At 45.3% G+C, this 14,350-nt stretch overlaps 1 protein-coding gene and 1 long non-coding RNA gene across 5 annotated transcripts in view; one reads left to right on the forward strand and one right to left on the reverse strand.

The window, feature by feature from the left end:
* Positions 1-14,350, forward strand: part of LOC307209422 — a 55,429-nt gene that overhangs the window by 11,683 nt on the left and 29,396 nt on the right. The gene's annotated exons all lie outside the window — the stretch shown is intronic.
* Positions 1-14,350, reverse strand: part of CACNA2D2 (calcium voltage-gated channel auxiliary subunit alpha2delta 2) — a 544,797-nt gene that overhangs the window by 8,451 nt on the left and 521,996 nt on the right. For all 4 annotated transcript variants that reach the window (XM_079964404.1, XM_079964403.1, XM_079964402.1 and 1 more), the window contains 11 exons: positions 13,919-14,022; positions 13,160-13,258; positions 12,114-12,208; positions 10,159-10,206; positions 9,572-9,643; positions 7,291-7,443; positions 6,087-6,139; positions 4,900-4,955; positions 4,116-4,239; positions 2,800-2,909; positions 130-218 (listed from right to left, as the gene is read on the reverse strand). In XM_079964404.1, coding sequence (XP_079820530.1) covers positions 130-218; positions 2,800-2,909; positions 4,116-4,239; positions 4,900-4,955; positions 6,087-6,139; positions 7,291-7,443; positions 9,572-9,643; positions 10,159-10,206; positions 12,114-12,208; positions 13,160-13,258; positions 13,919-14,022 — 1,003 coding nt within the window. The remainder of the gene's footprint in view (positions 1-129; positions 219-2,799; positions 2,910-4,115; positions 4,240-4,899; positions 4,956-6,086; positions 6,140-7,290; positions 7,444-9,571; positions 9,644-10,158; positions 10,207-12,113; positions 12,209-13,159; positions 13,259-13,918; positions 14,023-14,350) is intronic.

Here is a 14,350-nt window from a genome sequence, read left to right on the forward strand (position 1 = left end):
AGAATGGTTTGACAAGCAACGCTCTAGCCTACAGCTTCAGCCTTGGGTTTCTCAAATTCCAGGCTATCCTCCTAGCGGAGCAAAGCCACTTTAGATATATCCATGCACTCCTTGTGTCCTCCTACTTACCGTTGCATTGTAGTCAAAACAGATGTGGGGACCTTTTCGATACCGTGGCTTGTCTACTAGTTCACACTGATTGGGATCTCCCGGTGGAGCTTTGCAGTGTCAAAGAAAATATAGCACAAGGCAATAAATACACTTGTAGTGATATGGAAGAGGGGGAGGAGTGGGGTCAAAGAAAGGAGCCCTTGATTATGGAGACTAGCAACCACATGAACTGCCCTGCTGGATCAGACCAAGGACCTTTCACAGGGTGGCCAGGTCCTGAGCTTCCCCCTTCCTGATTGGGGGTTGATCAATGATGTCTGGTGACCCAACTTCAAAGTATCAAATAATATCTGAGTGTCACAGCAATTGTTCCATTTGCACTGTTATAATCTGGCCATGTTTCCACCCAACAAGCACAAGCACAGAATATTTGCAGAGCTATAGTGCAAGAAACAGGAAAACCATTGCAAAACTTGGGGGGGGGGGGGAGGTGACTGAAGAGGCACCAATCATGGAAACACTGGGGGCTCATGACTGCATTGTGTGGATTTACAAGTAAACAAAACATTACAGTAATGGGAGAAACCAGCAGTGTGGATGTGGCCAATGTCTGTCATGAAATGTTTCACAGGGAGAGGGCAACGGCTTATTCGTATCCACTGCTTTTTGTTACATGTCTATTAATGCTTCATCAGAAAGATACCATGTGATAACTCATTTTCAAATTAAATCCACATGAACAGAATCCCACGAGGATCCCTACCTACTGGTAGGCATGAAAGGAAAATATGCAACCATGTGTAGACAGTACGTTAGAAGAGCCTGCTGGATCAGGCCAAAGGCACATTTTGTCCAGCATTCCGTTCTCACAGTAGCTAACCAGATGCCTTTGGGAACCCCACAAGTAGGGCATGAGTGCAGCAGAACTCTCCCCACTCATGTTCCCCAGCAATTGATTTTCAGAGGCAGACCAGATCTGATACTGGAGACCATATACAGCCATAATAATTGATAGCCATTGATATTCTCCATGAATTTGTCTAGTTTCCTTTTAAAGCCATCCAAGTTGATGACCATCACTACATCTTGTAGTAGCAAATTCAATTGTGTGAAGAAATACTTTAATTTGTCTGTCCTGAATCCTCCAACATTCTGCTTTGTTGGCTAGCCCCAGGTTCTAGTATTATGCAAGAGAGAACTTCCAATTATTTACTTTAATGTTTCTTATGTAACTAACCTGGCTTGTAAGGCCTAATGCTATTGTGACTTTTTCTGGTCTTTCTGCTATTTGAGTATAATTAAGCCATAAATCCAATGGAACCTAGAGTGTGAATGTGTGAGAGTGATTTCCTGTTACAGGGAAGGAAGAGAGTGCTGTGGGAGTGAGAAGCAACTGGAGTGAGTAATCGCCATAACATAACAGCAGCCAAAGCAAGTCTGGGCCTAGCTAACAGGCAATATGTAACACTGTGCAATGTAATATCAGCCACCCTGGAGAGAGCCAAGGGCCTATTTGCCAGATAAGAAGGAAGTATAACTTTTCTTTTGGTTCTGCCAGTGGCAACATGGTTTATGGTTTTATGGTCTCTCTGCCCATGTGACAGTCTAGTGTAGTGAAAATGTGTGGTGACCTTTGAGGTATAAGAACACCCCAAAACTAAAGCAAGCTGGAGATCCACAGCAGACTCTTGAGGCAGGCATGCAGACACCCAGAGGCACTGGTCTCTCATCAACACATTACACTTGAACCAGCCACCCAGGTTGTGCATTTGTAAGTATGAACGCATGTGAGGTGACTTTATTCATAATTTGAGCATATTGCAGGGTTAAGAGCACTAACTGCTGTATTCTGATTAATAAAGCTTTAAATTTTTACATTACAGTGGTACCAGTGGAACTTAATTCGTTCTGGAGGTCCATTCTTAACTGAAACTGTTCTTAACCTGAGGTACCACTTTAGCTAATGGGCCTCCCTCTGCCACCACACCGTTGGTGCGCCATTTCTGTTCTCATCCTGAAGCAAAGTTCTTAACCTGAGGTACTATTTCTGGGTTGGTGGAGTCTGTAACCTGAAGCGTCTGTAACCCGAGGTACCACTGTAGAGTGTTTTTCGACTCCACCTTTCCCTGTCCTGATCAGCCAGAGCTCAGCCAGTTTGATAAACAGTTTGCACCAGGAACCATGCCTATAAAGGGGCCACACGTTTTAAAAAGAAGTTTCTAGCTCTCCTGGAAGGAAGGTTATGAAGCAAAACATGCATGTACAAAGGTGTATAGGTATCTCAATTCCGGGGAAAAGAAACTATCAACTACCTATCACCCAAAGGGACTTCACACCCCACCGCTTGCATTAAGACTTAGCACAGGTAAGTATTTTCATATGTGCATGCCAACTGATAATGGGGAGGTGGAGGTGTGCCCTGGAACAGCCCATGTGACCTGAAAAGCACCACCCACTTTTCATGCACCTCCCACTCTAAATGTTGCCATGGGCCATGGAATTGCGCAATGAATACAGTCCAATATTCATTGGCATGTAGAAACAGAGCAGCAATTCCACTCTCAACAAAAACAACACTGCAATGCCGAGGCAGGGGGGAGAAGGGGAGAGAAGGGTTCCAATGTGGTTGGGCCCATTATGTTGAACCTGATACCGCATCATGCAGCAGAGCTGAGAAGCAAAGGATACCCTTTATCTCCGCTTGGAGAAGCTTGGTGGACTCACACTGGCTGCATATTGGCTTTTCTGCTACAACAAACAGAAGGTTGGTGCGAGCAAGCCTTTGTGCATGGAATAGCCTAGGGAAGAAAAAGAAAAGGGCGTGGGGAAAGGAGGAAGTGCTGCTATCATGCTGATTTAGTACTATTTCTATTTACTGCAGATTATTACAACAATTCAGCTCATAAAATAAAGGTTAAAGTTACATTTGGCCTTATGGCAAAACTACACATGCCCAAATACAAAATATATGCAAACTGCATCAGATAAGAGCTGTATGTGTGTGCAATTTGCCACTTTTTACCTTTCTAAATGCATGCAACTGGCAGTGGAAGAAGGATCAGGCCCCACTCTTGTGTATTTGGAAGGGAAACATGACTAATAATATAGCAATACACAATTTACTTTTGGTCATGATTATGCTTGCTTCTTTACTTATCTAGGCATTATCCATCATATGCATTTAGGTCCAAAATACAGCTTATTTTAAATGTGTTCTCACACCTAATGTGACTGCTTATTTTATTTAAACAATTAGCCACCACAGGGCAGGGGAGAGACCAAGACTGTAGGGAAAGGATTTAACTTTTTCCTCCCCCACTGCAGTCCTGATGAACGCCCCCCAACCCCAGCTCCTATTTCCAGTTGCTGTCAGCCGGAGCTTCCCTCACAATGTAAACAGTTTTGGAATGGGGTTATTTTCATCAGAATGGTGGTTAGTGTGTATATGAGGGTAAAAACTCCTCACATTGGCCTGTCATGGTCCTGCTCCTGATTGCCCCCAAGCCTCCTGTGGCATCTACTTTTGCTTTTAAAATAAGGCATTTGACACAATGTTTGGTTTGGTTTAAAATTCTAATTGGCTTAGTATTCATTCTGTCTGCCTAGGGCAACCAGATAACTGGAATTCTTTGAGCAGGGCAGCTAGGAATCTGTCCACCTTCGCCAAACTTCAACTCCTAGGATTTTATTTTTTTTAGCGCCATGATAGTTAAAACTGTATAAAAATGATATCAATCTGTAGTGTAGATACACCCACCCCCCAATTCAGACCAATATTGCCTGTTCCTGGAAAGCAATCTAGCTGCATAACTCCACCAGGATCTCTTGTATCTTAGCCAAATACCACTCACTGCCCTTCACTAGTTTCTATACTACTAATTCTGGCGATAATTTTTAACCCTACTTTAAAAGAGACCTGAGCCAGAAGGGATTACCACCTTATAAGGACCAACAGTTTTGATCAGCTACTATGAATCTTTATAGCAGGGACATCTCCCACTGACCTGGAGCAATTTCCACAGTCAATGATGGTGTTGTAGGTGTAGTCAACTGTGCTAAAATAGTATTGGGTCTGCTTCATGATGCAACTGGTCTCCTTGGATTCCATGCTGTCAGCTGCGACATCCTCTGTTCAGACACACAATACATAAAGTTGGAAATAATGGAAATGGAAATGATTCCCGAATCATCTAAATTAGCTGTTCTCCTTTAATGTTGTGTCTAAGGGCTTTAACCACACATTATGTTAATTATAGGGCTTGCAGACATGTCAGGGGATTAAAAAAATAATCCTAAATGCAGTTCCCACCTATTTCCATGGGAATAGCAGCACCTGGGGAGGGGTTTTTTAACCTGTGTGTAAATTATAGGTATGGCACCTGCACAGTGGTGGCTGGTGACATTTTGACTTGGTAGGGCTACAGTTTTTGACCTTGCTGTTTTTATCACAATAGGAATTGCACAGCACTTATTTAGAAGAGCGTGCCATTACACGTGGGCAGAATGCCATTGTCTCCTCCTTTCTAAAAACACACAAATAAATCAATTATTCTCTGCACATCTATGGACAGGGAAACAGCTCCCATGTAACAGGACCCAAGTATGGTTTTCAGAGAAGATCAACTCCATACCTCTTATTTAGAAATTAAGCCATATCACATGACCCAAGTTTTTGCATTCATGTGATGTTTACACCTACATACCTGTTGCCAAAAAACCCCTAATCACACAAAAACTTTTTAAATGTGAGGAAAACTTGCTTCCAGATGCATGCAGTAGGGAGCTTACCTGTTTGAAACCAGCTATTGTAGGTTAGTCCATACAAGAATTGCTGAAACAGAGACCTTATAGAAGAAAACAGCAGAGCTATTAGGTGAAGAAAACAAATGCAGGTCACCAACCCAAATAAGTTCCTTGGCTTATGGGACCAAAAAGATATGAAGTCTCACATTTCTAAGCCAAAAGGGTAGAAAGAAGCAAGGAACCTCAAGATCAGTAGTTCTCAGACTTTTTTGTGGGCCACTTAAAAATTGTTGGGAGTCTTGGTGGATCACTTAGCAAACTTTCTTGTTTTTGTTCACCATAGTGCTGCCTTTTTAATGGTTTTCAGTCTTTTAATTAAAAAACAAGGCTTATAATTGCAATTTTAAAAGACTTCCCTTTCTAATGTGATGAATGTGAGCTCTGAAGTTTGGTGTCATGTTTGTCAGTTTACAAGAGGGGTGCAAGTGGGTGGAGGCAGGGCTGGACATAAATATAGTCGCAATTTTGTTTAGGGTGCTTCTTTTTTTGTTAACAGCTACAAATTGATGTTTACATTATGTACTGTATAGAAGCAGACACAGCTTTCCTTCCATGGTTAATTCCAAGCAATGACACCCTTACAAGCACACAGTTGACCATCTATGTCAAATAAAACAACAGGTGTAGGTTAGCTGAGTTGCATCTAATGAAACCCATGCATACACAGCTGATGAAACCATGTTATGCTAGCATGGTAGGATGGTACGAATTTTTTTGGGGGGGACACAAGCATTTCACTCCTGGAGTAAACATGAAGAAAAACAAAACATCATGGTGAAAATCTACACCATATAATAAAAACAATGGGCCCTAGCTGCTGAAAATGGCTCCTTTATCTGGCAGGTCAAAAGTCAAATAATGAAAATTATGTTCGATAATCCAGCTCAGGCTAAGATGGCATCAATTTCTGTCATGGGGAAAAATAAATCAAGAACAGTGGGAAAGTACAGATATTTTTAATAGTTCTGCGACCATTCTATAGACCACCTAAATGGACTTTGACTTAGATCTTTGCAGAACTTGTTGAAATGTTGACAAGCCTAGAACTATTCTACCAGATACTTCTAGATGTGGGTTCTCTTACTATTATGTGTAGTGCAGAGTGGCCCAATGTGTGACATTCTGGTCCTGCTCTAAGAGCTTATCCAGTAAAGAGCAAAAGAAAGGCTTACCATGCAGCTGCTGAAGTCCACCAGGCCAGGTTCAGGAAATCTGCCATTGTTGGCTAGACATAAAGGGATAAGGGAAATGTGGTTGTTAACAGAAAAATACCACTGTTAGCTCAAGCTCAATGTGCTGTAGCAGCTATTCATATGCTAAGGATCAAACATGAAGCCCAGAGGCAGGATTCTGTAATGTTTTGAAAAACCCAATCTTTTGACCACGTTTATCTGCATCTAACGGTGCTTTGCCACTGATAGAGAATACACAAATAATTCTACAGAGGGACCCATTGGTTCATGAGAAGACAAGGTTCACAAAGAGCCAGAGCAACCCTACTCATGAGCACTGCAAGCACACCCAGGCATGCAATATTTGTGATTAGATGGCCTTGACTGGCATCACTTTTCTCATAATACAATTTTTGATATACCTAGCACTGATTTTACTAGTACTAGACAAAGATCAGGAGCTTGGAAACATCTCAGTGACTCATTGTGGTTAGTAAACTACCAGACCTCTCTTGTGGTCCATGAATAGAAGAATATGAAATGACTTTACGAGAAGAAATAGTGATGAATTACCAATTTAAAACTGAACTCCATCTGCACTCAGATGCAACTGTACAAAATGTATGGGAAAAAGAAGTGTTGCTAGAAAGCAGGTAGACATTGTTTGGATTCTCCACCCTCTGCATTGCTGACAGACCAAGGCCATTTCTTACCTTTGAGCCACCTTGTGGGAAGTTGCTTGAAAGACCACTTGATGTGATGGCTCTAATATGCAAAAGCTACTCACTCTCCAGTTCACCCACCACGTATGGAGAATATTCAAGCCACCACCAATTACAATGTATGCCACAATTTTTGTGTATATATTTAAAAACCTCCCAAATTTCAGCCCTGTTTTGTTTCCTTAGCAGTGGCCTGCAAAATCTCTTTGGAATTCCTGGTATCAGCCATATTTCCGTACTCAAACAAAATTCTTGTTTATACACCAATGTATCACAAACAGTAATGTTCACCTAATTTAAAAATTCAACAATCCTCATCCTTCCTAAACATTGCATTGATACAGGTGACAATTCTTCTCTTTGCCTTAAGTATACTGTGGTTACTGTGTTTACATAATTCCACCTGTAAAGGAAATCCCCACTTGTATGCACAATGCTGAAACCTTCAGGTAATTCTTCACGGCATGGGAGCCCCCACTCACCACGTACACCCCACGTGGAGCGCCTCCCGTATTGCTCGGAGGTTCTGGAGCGCAGACTGACTGGAAGTCGTAGGATTCTTTCCGTGTGAAGAACGAGTTGTTGTAGAGAGCAGACATCAAGTGAGCGTCAACCTCACTGAAGAACTTCCCTACCTGGAAAAGGGAAAAAAAGGATGAAATAATTCGTTTAAGCTGTATCAAGCCGATTATGCATTTTACAACCATGGGTGCTTCCAGACAGGGACCTTTTATTGCAGATGGGTAATGATCAGATTTTTCTGTGTGCAAGTTGGGTGCTTCAGCTTCCATGCATTCCTCTCCCCCCCCCCGTCACTATATTTGTTAGTATTGCTGTCCAAACCAGTGGGCAGAGCTTGATGGAATGCATCTCAGCCGTGTGGATTTTTGTCCTTCCTCTTAATCATTCATCTCTCCACTGTCTTTTCCACCCTGTATCTATGTGTGTATGTGTTTATACCAAGTCATCATGCTTGACAATGGGGGAAATGGAAATTTATGCTTTCTTTGGGAAGGACAATGCCTACTTCTATTTGGTTTCTTCCTTCCTTTCTTTTTTAAAAAATGGAGGTAGAACATAGCCATTGTGGCTATTAGCCATTGAAATCTGGATTAAAGTATAGGCTGGCATTTCGATAATGCCTATGACATTGGTTGGGTGCTGCAAAAATACTTGTGAGCATTAGCAGTAATGCCAGCAGCCCAATTGAAATGGGAGCAATGTATAAACTCTGCTAAACATTTAGGAAGCTTCTGAACATGCATGTTGGCAACTGGGGTCCTCCATGTATCAATTGTCTGATATCATAATGATGTTAGATGACCCAAAGTAATTACTCCCCTTTGTGGGTTTGGTTTGAGCCACTTGCATTCAAGCTAGTGATACAAAGGAATATGGGCTGATCAGTGCTTATAGCAAATCCCAGGGATTGGCTGCCCTATGGTACCCACAGCCAGGAATTCTGTAGTGTAGCTGATCTCAGTGGGCTTGTTAGCAAGCATTCCTTTACCTAGGGGCTGGGGCTGACAACAAGCCCTGCTTGCCAAGCTCTACATTGTTCATATATACATTTCTATCTGCCCCACACCTTACGTTGCATATGACATTGGGTGTGTGACAAGTACCGTACTTTTCGCCCTATAGGACGCAACGGCCCATAGGAAGCACCTAGTTTTTTGGGGCGGAAATCAAGGGAAAATTTTTTATTTCCCCCCCAGGTTTGTGTAGCCATCCCCAAGCTAGAAGAGGGAGACGGAGCGCTCCATCTCCCTCTTCTGCCTTCAGGGACAGCCTCTCTAGCCTCCGTGGGGCAGCGGCTTGCCCCGCTGTCCCCCTAGCTTGTGGGGCTGGCGGGGGGGGGAGAAGCAAGCTTGCTTCTCCCCCCCTGCCAGCCTCCAGATCAGGTCGGGGAATAGCGGGGTGGCGGCTTGCCCCGCTGTCCCCCGAACTTGTGGGGCTGGCGGGGGGGGGGAGAAGCAAGCTTGCTTCTCCCACCCCCCCGCCAGCCTCCAGATCAGGTCGGGAAATAGCGGGGTGGCGGCGCTCCGCCTCCCCGCTATCCCCCAAACTTGTGGGGCTGGCGGGGGGGGGAAGAAGCAAGCTTGCTTCTCCGCCCCCCCGCCAGCCTCCAGATCAGGTCGGGGAATAGCGGGGTGGCGGCTTGCCCCGCTGTCCCCCGAACTTGTGGGGCTGGCGGGGGGGGGGGGAGAAGCAAGCTTGCTTCTCCCACCCCCCCCCCCGCCAGCCTCCAGATCAGGTCGGGAAATAGCGGGGTGGCGGCGCTCCGCCTCCCCGCTATCCCGCAAGCTTGTGGGGCTGGCGGGGGGGAGGAGCAAGCTTGCTCCCCCCCCGCCAGCCTCCAGACTAGGTCGAGGAATAGCGGGGTGGCGGCGCTGCACCTCCCCGCTGTCCCCCGAGCTTTTGGGCTGCAGGTTGCTGCCCGCAAGCCTTGCGAGCCGGCGGGACCTCCCGCCGGGCTTGCAAGACTTGCGGATAGCTTCCTGAAGCCTGGAGAGCGAGAGGGGTCGGTGTGCACCGACCCCCCTCGCTCTCCAGGCCTCAGCGAAAGCCTGCATTCGCCCCATAGGACGCACACACATTTCCCCTTCATTTTTGGAGGGGAAAAAGTGCGTCCTATAGGGCGAAAAATACGGTAGGTGTGATTTGGGGGAAACGATGAGCTAAATCGTTACCCTTGTTGGGCCTAATTTGGCCTGTGGACTGGAGGTTCTCTACCTCTGCTATAGAAAAAGCACAGCTTACCTGGAACCAGTAATCCTCCTGGTTGGAAAGTACCAGAAAACCCCCATCATCGATGAGAACACAAAGGAGGTCCTGAAAGATTGAACAATACTTTGTGTTTTGCAGTGGCTTCTAAATTCTGGTTTAGACATTAGCCTACATGCCTGATTGTCTCCATAATGAGCAAAGGCAACTTTAACTGAGCATTCCTTGTCATTCTATAAACATTTATGGTGCTCGCATGTGTTTTAAGGATCAGAGTAGTCTAAGAGCAAGGGAATAAAGGTAGTGGAAACAAAGCTTGGTATGTTTATGTGTATACACACACACATGCACAGGGCAGCACCTCTTGTTTTGCCGCCCGAGGCAAGATCTTGTCAAACTGATGCCATTGATGGCATGATTTATCCACTGGAGGTGGTGCCCATGAGGGTGTTGACTCTTTGGCTTATGCCGCCCAAGGCAACTGCTTCACCCCACATCAGGATTTCTGACAGTTTTCTGGTTTAGGAAGCAGCTAAGGATACACTACAATAAGCAGTTAGAGTCGCTATGTAACAATCAGCAAAAAGGCCCAGTTATTTTCCATTTGTTTCCTCCATGTTTACCTTGTAATTAGCCTCACAGTCCATCTCGCAGCCTGTGGAGGGGTCACACTGGAAATGAAAGAAGAAAGGCAATGACACCAAGAGAGTTCTAAACACATCTCAAAACTGACTTACTTAAATCACACATCCACACCCTTCCTAATCACAAGAGGAACAGGTTCTACAGGTAGAAGGGAATTGTAAGGAAATGAGAACAGAGACAGCTTTGGCAACATTTATATATGCTCTGGTAATGTTTAGATTGCTACAGTGTGCTGTATGTGGGGAATTATGATGACTTTCCAGTCGGAGTAAAATGGAGTGTAATAATCAATTCTCACAGATCTGCTTCTGTCCACCCAAGGTTAAAGACAGGGCAGGGGAGGAGGGCGGGGAAGAAGGGTGCCAGACCAGTTTTGCAGGATTGAAGCCACTCCTGCTGAGAACAGTAATAACAGTGCATGGATTGTTCACGTCGAGATCCATACTGGGAGAAAATGTAACTAGTAAAAAAGTTGTCTTAAAAGTGGTTTGAAAATCATTCTAAGGAATAGAAGTGAAACGTGCCAGCAAGAAGCAGCAGCAGCAGAAAAAACACTAACATGGACTGGCAACGGGATTCACTGCTTGGACTATACCTTGGTGGTCTTCACTTGTTTTCAGGCACAATTCAGTGTGCTGTCTTGTCTTTGTCCTACAAAGCTCTAGATGACTTGAGGTCAGTAGATCTGACAGACTGCCGTTTCTCATATGAACCTTGCTGTTCCTTAACTTCCTCTGAGACCCCAGTTTTGGGAGCCTCACCTTTTAGAAACTAGGCTGGTAGTTACCAGAAATGTCTTTGTTTTATTGGTGGGCCCTTCTTTATGGAATATCTCCCCCAGATATATTAAAGTGTCTCTAATTTTAGCATTTTAATGTTTTAAGCATTCAGGATCCTCAAAATGAACTGGAGGGGCAAAGAAGTGTTATGAAGTAGGATGATAAACCACCTCTTTCAGGAACAGTAAGATAGATACATAGATGATATAGATATAGATAGATATAGATATACTGTATTTTTTGCCCTATAGGACGCACTTTCCCCCCTCCAAAAACGAAGGGGAAATGTGTGTGCGTCGTATGGGGCGATTGCAGGCTTTCGCTGAAGCCTGGAGAGCGAGAGGGGTCGGTGCGCACCCACCCCTCTCGCTCTGCATGCTTCGCGGACCTCTCTGCAAGCAGCGGGAGCGCTCCCGTTGCTTGCGGAGAATTGCCTGCATGCAGAAGCCTGCACGCACTGAGCTCACCGCGTCCAGGCTTCGCGGACCTCTCCGCAAGCAGCGGGAGCGCTCCTGCTGCTTGCGGAGAGTTGCCTGCATGCCGAAGCCTGCCCGCGCTGAGCTCAGCGCGTCCAGGCTTCGCGGACCTCTCCGCAAGCAGCGGGAGCCAGCCCTGGGCTCCCACGGCTTGCAGAGAGCTGCCTGTTTGGGGGCTGGGGCGGGGGAAGCTCGAGCCTCCCCTGCCCCAGCCCCGCACCTGGGAAAAAAATAATAATTTCCCCCCCTTTATTTCCCCCCCAAAAAACAAGGTGTGCCTTATGGGACTGTGCGTCCTATAGGGCGAAAAATACGGTAGATATATAACCTCTGGGCAGTGCTTTTTTTGGGGGGGGGATGCAGGGGTATTCATACCACTAAACATTTTGTGAATCTTTGTACTTTTGTCCATTTACTGTATTTATTTTTCCTGATTTGAACTATAAAATGGTGATTTTCTTGAGTCAAAATGAAAAAAAAGCACTGCCTCTGGGGGTTCATTCATTGTTGCCAGAGGGAACCTGGCATGTCAGTGGCAAGGGTGACCGCTCTGCTGCAGTGTTAGGACAGCACTGGGGATGCAAAGTGGACTTGCAAGTGCTCCTCAGCTCCAACCATGTTATCTACAAAATGCAAAATCCCAGATCCTTTTCCAGGAGCATATTTTTCACCACCTACTCTTCGTGTCCCCAGCTGATCCCTTTCTGTTCGGTTACTTGCAAGGACTTTAAATTTTTCCGCCCATGCTTCCAGGTCAAGTTTCACTCCAACCACTGGAAAGGGAAAAACAAAAAAGATATTCAGGTTAGAAAAATGTCATCATCTTTTTTTGTCTAAAAACCTGGGCTGCATAGACACCACACATTTAAAGCCCATGGCTCCCCCTAAAGAATAATAGGAACTGTAGTTTACCTCCCACAGAGCTACAGTTCCCAGGATTATTTGGCGGAAGTTATGTGCTTTAAAGGGGACGCAGGTGGCGCTGTGGGTTAAAGCCTCAGTGCCTAGGGCTTGCCGATCGAAAGGTCGGCAGTTCGAATCCCTGCAGCGGGGTGCGCTCCCGCTGCTCGGTCCCAGCGCCTGCCAACCTAGCAGTTCGAAAGCACCTCCGGGTGCAAGTAGATAAATAGGGACCGCTTACCAGCGGGAAGGTAAACGGCGTTTCCGTGTGCGGCTCTGGCTCTGGCTCTGGCCAGAGCAGCGATGTCACGCTGGCCACGTGACCCGGAAGTGTCTCCGGACAGCGCTGGCCCCTGGCCTCTTAAGTGAGATGGGCGCACAACCCCAGAGTCTGTCAAGACTGGCCCGTACGGGCAGGGGTACCTTTACCTTTACCTTTTTATGTGCTTTAAATGAATGGTGTGAATCTAACTCAGGCGTCCTGTTGTTTCTTATTATGTACGGCATTTTGATGCATTCTTCCTAAAACCAGCTTCGTTCAGAACTGAGAAACAAAAACTACTTAGCTGCTAACGTGACAGCATGAAGGATTACACAAAGGCCACATGAGCCTTCAGCCCAGTGGAGGGGTTTGTCAACACAATAGCCCCCCAAAAAATCAAATGTTTTTGCAGCCTGACTGAAGACAATGAGCTGGTATTTATGTAGACTGCCAGAGAGGCTGTGGAAGGCTTCACAGCTGCAAATGATGTAGACCAGAAGGCCTGAAGACAGGAGAGACATTCCAGAGACAAAGATACAGGCAAACGCCCCATCATTCTTACCTGCTGGTTTCAGGTGCCTCTCTCCAAAGTTGAGCTCAACTGCTGTGCTGACAAGGATCCCAACTGTGTTGTTTTCCAGTTCCAGCCCTCGGTAGTTGACTATAGGGGGAAGAAGAAGAAAAAGGACCTGCCAGTCTGTGGATGGCACAGGCAGCATAACTGTTGCAAAGCACTCTCTGGCTTGGGTGGCAATGCTTTATGGTTCCATGCAGGGCTGACTTCCTGCCAGTGCCCTCTCCCTTCTTCCTTGTGGTGACAAAATGAAAGGCTGTGCCTTACTTTTTTTATTTTATTAACATTCTAATTAGTAATCTATGACGAGAACACTTTTCTGCTTAAGCAATTACCCACTGCATATAATATGAAAGGGTAGCCACAGCATATGCAGCAAGCAGTGAACCGCTTTATTACATTACCCCTTGTCCTTAGTGGAGTTTGTGAATGCAAAGTGGCAGGTCCCTTATGGTGCAAGAAAACTAAGATCAGAAGCTATAAATTATGGACGTGGAGGCATGATGGGGTTCTTTGCCTGCCATTTATTACAGAGCTTCAGGAACCGTGGCTTGATCAAGACTATGTAAATACTACATATTACTATTACTGTCCTTGTAGTAGGCCTTTAAGCAGAATTTATTGCCTCACACCCTGTAGCCAGATGTCTGGTGCCAATTCCTGTGGTTCCATGCTTAGAAAGGCTATCAAAGCTGAGGGCAGGGCAAACCAGTCCCACCCACTTGGAGCACTGTAGGGCATACTTACAATCCCTGTAAGGGGTCTTAAAGATGTGGCCTTTGTTATCCAGGCTTCTTCGATAGAAACTGGCGTTGAAGGGCTCCCGGTCTTCTTCCCAGTCTTCAGCAGCTCTTTAATGAAATCAACCAGCCCCACAGAATGTCACAAGCTTTTGGCAGAGATTTCATTTTCCATATAGCCGCAAATAAAATATTGACCTTTTTTTTAAACCCATCAATAATATGTACTATGAACATTTATACTTTCACAACCAGTCTTAGAGACAGGGAGGTGATAGTTGAGAAACTCCAAATGTTCATTATACATACGTATAAACAGAATTGTGGAGATGGATCACCATATGTAAACAAATAATATATTTCACCTCTGAAATATAGGATGGTATTGAGCCATAAATGTTCTTTTATTAAGACTACCAGCTATTTACTGTGGCTGTGG

The sequence above is a fragment of the Podarcis cretensis genome (assembly GCF_951804945.1).
Source record: "Podarcis cretensis genome assembly, chromosome: 2".
Taxonomy (NCBI): domain Eukaryota; kingdom Metazoa; phylum Chordata; class Lepidosauria; order Squamata; family Lacertidae; genus Podarcis; species Podarcis cretensis.